Below are 6,977 nucleotides of genomic sequence, written 5' to 3' on the forward strand. Positions count from 1 at the left end.
TTTGTTTTTTTGGTTTTTTTTTTAAGGCTTCCTAATGTGTCTGGATAGAGCAGAGCTCATTAACACATGCAAGAGACTACAGATCTGCAGATAGTGAGTCACTGACTTCACCCTTGCTTCCAAAGCCCTCTTAACAAATACCTTTTTGCACAGGGTACCTTTTCAAAGGAGTCATTACCAAACTGACTTACTGAGCAAGGATCACACTAAGCTGTGTAGAGCATTGACTTATTCCAAGTTGATGTGCAACATCATATTTTAAGATTTTGTTTTCTGAAGAATCTTAGTTTTATTAGTTTAAAAACAAAAAAGTCATAACTTATCTGTATTTTTAGGGTACCAATTACAAAAAYAGAGCTGAAAAAACTGGCACTAAGACGTCACATCTACTATCACAGTCACTACCAGTGCCACTAACTACCGTCATCGTTCCTTGTTAGAAACGCCATATAACTATCTCGGCTTTACGCTGGTAGGAGGAAGTTCACAACTCTAACCGGATTGCCTAAATATAGAAAGCACTTACATCATATCCTCTGAGAACAGCCAGGTGGAACGAAAGCAATTGAAGGGGAATAACACTCAAGACTCCTTGAAGGCAGTCAACTGTATGAGGCAGCTCAATTGTTTTGTAGGCAAACTTAGAGCTTTCTGTGTCTTCTTTAGAACACAGAATGATTGGGCGACCCTGAAAGTAAGATTTCAAAGCATTAGTAAGATCTGGGTTAGAACTGCTTTGAGATATTGGTTCACAGCATGTCTGTAATACGTTTGAAGACGCTCAATAGCTGACAAGAACAATGTCAGTCTTGCACAGTGTGAGGGACAAAAGTCATTATGTAAATGAGAATTGAACGTTTTCACACAGTAGAGTTTTAACATTGTTCCATTTGCTTCAAAACCAAAGAAACCGCCCACATACAGTCTGTTTTCCATTATTTTAATGACAAGTTATGATGCAGATAACTCCTTACTTGCAACTTCATAATTAGAAAAAGAATACATCCTATTTCTGAAGCAATCAGCAGCAATGCATTCTGATGTACACATTCTCTTTCCCTGTGACATTGGTTTAAGTAAATGGCTTACCTGTCGAGCAGTGATCTGTTGCAGAGCATTCTGGCATTTAGTGAAGCAAGGATCCTTCATTATCACCATGATAACAGGCATTTGTTTATCTATTAGGGCTAATGGCCCATGTTTCAGCTCACCAGCTAAGATGCCTTCAGAGTGCATATATGTGATTTCTTTGATTTTCTAAAAAGAAAGTTCCAGCAAGTTACCAATAAATAAATGGGAAATAAAGGCTACAGGAAACAAAACATCACAGCCACACATTTGCTACTTAACTACAAATATATGGTATCAAGTTGATGTTTTCCAGAAATCAGTTAATGTCTAAAACAGACAAGCTTGCATGCTGGGATTTCTAAGAGGCTGCTGGTTGGAGAAAGCTGAGTTTGCCCACACACTTGCATTTGCAGATAAGCAAGAAAAGTACTAACCAAGAGAAACTTTACAAACCTAACATCCAGCACAAATTTAGGTAATGTGGTCTGCCTTTAGCTTTTCAATCTTCCATGAGACATGGACAAACATTTGTTACACCAGGATGTCCGTTACATAATTTAGCAGTTTCCTGCATGTAGGTCTCATCTGAACACCAGTTCACTGATTTTGAGGATATTTTCACAGTGCAGCATTTTAAGGTTTTATTTAAAATACTTATCAAACACTGCATTTATTATGGGAAAGAAACAAAAGTGATACTGTATCCAGGTTCTTGGGATGTGTGTTCAATCCAAGAGGACCAACTGCCCTAAGTTACAGAAAGCAATTTTACTCCAGCAGAATATTAGAAATAAACTATGTTGCAGAAACGACAAAAGCTGATTTTGAACAACATCCAAGGATTAAGAGGTTCATACCAGAGCTCCTTCCAGACAAGTAGCATAATTATATCCACGACCCATAACCAGCAGTGATCTTTGTTTGTACAGTTCAAGAGCCAAATCATGTATCTTCTCATCCAGGGACAAGACTTCCTTAATCATGTCTATCAGATCACATAAAAAGCATGTATAAAAATTTCTATCAGTTGGAAGAAATAGCATCTCCTAGTTTGCTTGTAGTAGGATGTTCAGTGATCTATTATAGCAAAGAGGCTTAACATAATTCTACTGTTAACTCCATTTTYGCAACTTTGACTGTAATTTAAATATGCCCTGTCCAGTCTTGTTTTCAGCAGCTTTTTTTTTTTTTTGGCAAATTATTGGTTATAGTAGTGTCTACCATACATTCCATTTACATTTCTAAGGCAAGTTTTGAACAACTATCTTAAGTCAGCTTTAATTTCCTTTTAATCAATACTGATTTAAAGTGAAAGGCTTTAAAAGTTAAATTATCAAATTCTGTCAAGGAATATTTCTCAGACAAAACTACTCTATTGTAATTAGAAATCAACCTATGAAACATCTGATCTGCCAACCAAGTTTCTTGGAAGAGTACCTGTAAAACTGGCAAGTAGTATAGAGCTAATRGTCAGTTTTTCATACGTTCTGTACTTTTTTTTTTTTTTTTTAAGGTGGGGGGAAGGGGAAGGAGAAGGTTAAGGTTAGATATGGAAGAAACATTCTAAGTCTCTCCAACTCATATTTTAAATTCTTAAAACACCCCCTCCCATCCCTCTCCACCTCCAAATTATCAATATACCTGGCAGTGATTGTAGTCCACTAATGATTTCCCGCCTCCTTTTTTGCAAGGAAATTCTGTCTTCAGACATCATTAAGCCAAACATCACAAGAGACACAAACTGGCTGGTGTAAGCCTGCAGACAAAACAAAAATGTTTAGCAGCCAAGTCTGTAGAGACTTAGCATGATCTCAACTTGAAGGGCCACAATTAAAGTTTTAATTGGATTCCACGGTGGTAAAAGTATAGAAGTCAAACAGTGAACAGCAACTACCTTTGTGCTTGCCACACCTATCTCAGGGCCTGCATTGATATGTACGCCACAGTCGGTCTCCCTGGATATTGAGCTTCCAACTGTGTTGGTGATGCCAACTGTTAGAGCACGACGTTCTTTACAGTACCTCAGGGCCATAAGTGTATCTGCAGTTTCACCTAGAAAACATTCACATGTTGACATTTGAGGCTAGTACAGAATAGTAATAGTACCCAAGAAGCTTAAAAAAAACCTACACAGTAAATACTCAGAGTAACTTTAGAATTTAAATGACTGCATTYACACTTAAAAATGCAAAACAACTGAGAACAACATTCTAGCATTTGCTCATTGTCTAYATTTTTGAATGAAGTTTGAAACAAACCTTTAATTCAAGACAAGTGACTAATCCATTAGCCACTGTCTCTCTTTGCAAGAGACAGGAATTATACATTTTTTAATATATAATATATATATTTTCCCCTACAATTCTCATTCAATTGAGGACAAACAGCAGAAGCAACTCACCTGACTGACTTATGAAAAAGCACACATCATCTCTGAATACAGGTGTGTTTCTATCCAGAAAGTCACTAGCAAGTTCCACCATCACAGGTAACTCAGTTAATTCTTCCAGAACTTGTCGAGTCTGAATTCAATCAGCATAACATTTAATATCGCCATCCATATAAATCTTGACATCTTGAGTGCTATTGTAAGGATCTAATTGGATCTTATTTTAAAATTTGATCATTACAGCTCAATTAGAGCTTTAACACCAAGGTGAAGACAATTTCTAGACAGCAGGTAACAGAGAAGCATTAATAAAGAACGTGGCATAAAAGGTAAAACTGTAATAGAGTGTCAGATCCCCRAATGAAAGGCCAAGTATAAGATATAGAAGGAAAAACAGATGAAGAGTTGTTATCTAAAAACCCAGTAGTTAGACGTTATATGCATCTTAACTATGGCTGAACATACAGCTACTGCAGCATGAAAACTGGTCCCACAGCCAATAATGATCAGTCTTCTGCATCTTCTGATTTCTTTCAGATGATCTTTCAGACCACCTAGCAGAACTGTAGTTAGGAACAAGAGAAAAAGCATACGTTAATGCTGTATTTTATTTTCTAGTTAACATATTCAAATTTTGCTGGCTTAGAATAGGCAATCAAATTACACTAAGTTACCTGTGCTGCTTGCAAAATTCACTCTGCCTCTCATAGTATTGACCACTGATTCTGGTTGTTCAAAAATTTCCTTTTGCATGAATGCGCTGAAGTTACCTATTTAGAAAAACATTACATGGTCAAGCTTATGTAGAGTTTGTTATTTCAATTTATTATAAAGAGAATTTTTAAGATGAGCCATGGTAGCAAACTGATTTAAGCTAATCTTGTTAGTTTAAACAGAGATTTAGGGACAGGCAAGAAGAAAAGATAGGTAGTTTGCTCTATTAAGTTGTTTTCATTTTCCCAATACTGACAAAATAATTTAAAAAATTTCAAAGAAACATCTTTATTCCATTTCCATCTCAGTTGTTTACAGTCCAAGTTCAGTAACAGCAGGATGTTAACATTAGTTAAGTTTTCACTCAATGCTGAAATCAAAGTAGTACCTAGGATTCTTTTCCAAGACTAGAAATGGGTAGGGGTCCCATACTATCCACCTTCTCCTTGATCACAAGCCCAGAAATTGTCAGCTTCTAGTACAAATAGCACAAATATCAACTCTGTTTACTACATACAGCCAGTAGCTGTTCATCTTTGATTATACTGAGTTTCAACCCACCCTTCATTATTTGCTGCAATTCCATCTGCAACGTCTGGATGGCCCGGGAAGGATCATCGCTAGCTGAACGTTCAAGCCGATGAATTGAAAGCTTCCCATCAGTTACTGAGGCAATGTCATCATCTTCTAAGAAAATTACTCTGTTGGTGTGCTCAATGATAGCACTACAGAAAGAAAACAAAAGTGAGACAAACTTGCCATTTTGGTAAGAAGCAGTAGCAACATTCCTCAAAGCAAGTTTGCATCCACACCCACTTGAAGTCCCCCATCTTCCTCTTCAGCATAACTATAAACAGAGCCATCTTAAAGGAAATGGCTCCACCTGCTGCTCCTCCTGCACTCTCACAGGAACAGGTAGTAAAATGCTCAGGAACCACTTCTTTCACAGCATTTCACAGCAGTAAGTTCCTGCTGATCTTGCCTCCAGGCACAGCATCTCCTACCAAGTCCTGAGGTCAGGATCTTGCATCTGAGGTGGAAAAGTGCATCCCTGATGTCCAATTCCTAAAAAGATGGACCCAGAGCACTATCTCCTCATGAGCCTCAGATAGCAGGATTAACACACCAAAACCCCGAAACTAACCTATATTCTGCCTGAATACTTTGCTGATAATGGCTATCTGTACTCAACTCGCTTTCCTGCACTGGATGTATTTTACATGGGAGGAAAAGAAGTTTGTGAATGGCAGATACTACACCTGCTTACAACTCAAGTGCTCATGTCAAGCCTCCACATTTATCATGTATCTTAGCATATGGGCTTTATAAAGCCACCTAGAGAACAGCTCTCCTGTCAGAGAACAATTGCACAGCAGCAAGACAACATAACATTTCCAAAACTATGTCACTTCTAGACAAAAACAATGTTTTGAGAAAGGAAAATTAAGTATTTTACTACCTTGCATCTGAAGCAAAGAAAAATTCTACTGCCTTATCCCCAACAGCATGCAGGCAGGTAGAGCTGTCCAGTCTTTTCATTCGGGAATTACATATATTCTTTACATTCTCAATGTCGCCTATTAAATTTAAAAAAAATATATATATAGAGAACTGAAATGCAGAACCTGACCTGTTCAAGTTCAAAACCCTGAATCTGTATAGTCTGTAATCTCAGTTATGTAGTATTCAGGGCAGGGATGGTGTGTGTGTGGGGGGGAGGGGGGTGAACCAAGTAAAGACTTTTATATGAGCTGCACATTCAGAAATACAAAAATAGAGTATCTGTTACTAATTTGGAGCATCATCTGGTAGTTTTATAATTCAGAAACCAATTAGCCTTACTTCTAATTTAAGTGGCAATAATTTTAGCTCTTAGAAATAATGTAATTGGATTTATCAACTTACATGTCCTATATAAAACAGGAATCTGTTCAGTGGAAAGCTTGTACTTGCTTCTAACCCCAATAAGCAAAGGACTTCCTCTCCTACAAAGGGAAAATTCACAAGTTTAAAGAGAAAGCTTCAGGTAGGGAAATGAAAGAACGTCTGCAAAGCTGAAGGGAAATATCTCAGCTGGCTCCCTAAATAGGATGAGAATGGAGGAGGTTCATCCATTATGTGGCAGAAATTATAAAATTTTGGCTTGTTCTGTAAAATTCTCCAAGCCTTACCTGAATAAAGGCCACACGCTTAGGTGAGTCACACTCCTTCCACTTTCTCCCCTAAGATCTACATTCAGGTAGAAGAAAGTGAACATAAACTAGTTGTTTTCCTTCCAGGAATAACAAAAATGGCACCTGTGCTAAGCTGTTTAAAGAAAAGCTCTTTGTCTATCATGTGAGCCAGCAATAGACCCCATCATTCTTTACTGTTAGAATATTACTCCATCCTTAAGCCTTTTACACTCAGAACTGGCAGCATTCATCATTGCACCTCTGAAATTGTGGAATTTTAAGATCATTTTTTGAATTATATGGGTCACATATCACACTTATTCCTATGCTTTTCTTTTGATAAAAAAAAACAGCTCAGATTACAAATTCAGCCAGATTACAAATTTAGCTTCTCTTAATCCCCTCATCCCCAAAAACCCAGACTTGTACCACATACAGAATAGTAAATTTCATAGGATGTCCTCCATTTAAAGTGCTGTTACAATTGGCTTTTTCACAATTTTAATATATTCCCATCCCAGGGTGGAAAAGCAATAGGTTTTTTAGTCGTAGTATAAAACAGCCTTTAACCCCAGTGCTACCTCACTTTAGGATACTTTAGTATCCGTACCTTTCCTGAAAGTTGTTTT

General features: G+C 37.3%; 1 protein-coding gene across 1 annotated transcript in view; it reads right to left on the reverse strand.

Moving 5' to 3' along the window:
- Positions 1-6,977, reverse strand: part of GFPT2 (glutamine--fructose-6-phosphate transaminase 2) — an 18,501-nt gene that overhangs the window by 936 nt on the left and 10,588 nt on the right. Inside the window, exons 8-18 of the mRNA XM_085312863.1 lie at positions 6,080-6,159; positions 5,634-5,751; positions 4,736-4,899; positions 4,135-4,230; positions 3,926-4,023; positions 3,473-3,593; positions 2,966-3,123; positions 2,713-2,827; positions 1,929-2,056; positions 1,090-1,257; positions 527-688 (exon numbers count right to left, since the gene is read on the reverse strand). Of these exons, the coding sequence (XP_085168989.1) occupies positions 527-688; positions 1,090-1,257; positions 1,929-2,056; positions 2,713-2,827; positions 2,966-3,123; positions 3,473-3,593; positions 3,926-4,023; positions 4,135-4,230; positions 4,736-4,899; positions 5,634-5,751; positions 6,080-6,159 (1,408 nt within the window). The remainder of the gene's footprint in view (positions 1-526; positions 689-1,089; positions 1,258-1,928; positions 2,057-2,712; positions 2,828-2,965; positions 3,124-3,472; positions 3,594-3,925; positions 4,024-4,134; positions 4,231-4,735; positions 4,900-5,633; positions 5,752-6,079; positions 6,160-6,977) is intronic.

This window comes from Rhea americana, unplaced genomic scaffold (assembly GCF_003343005.1).
Source record: "Rhea americana isolate MKP2758 unplaced genomic scaffold, rheAme1 scaffold_37, whole genome shotgun sequence".
Lineage (NCBI taxonomy): Eukaryota > Metazoa > Chordata > Aves > Rheiformes > Rheidae > Rhea > Rhea americana.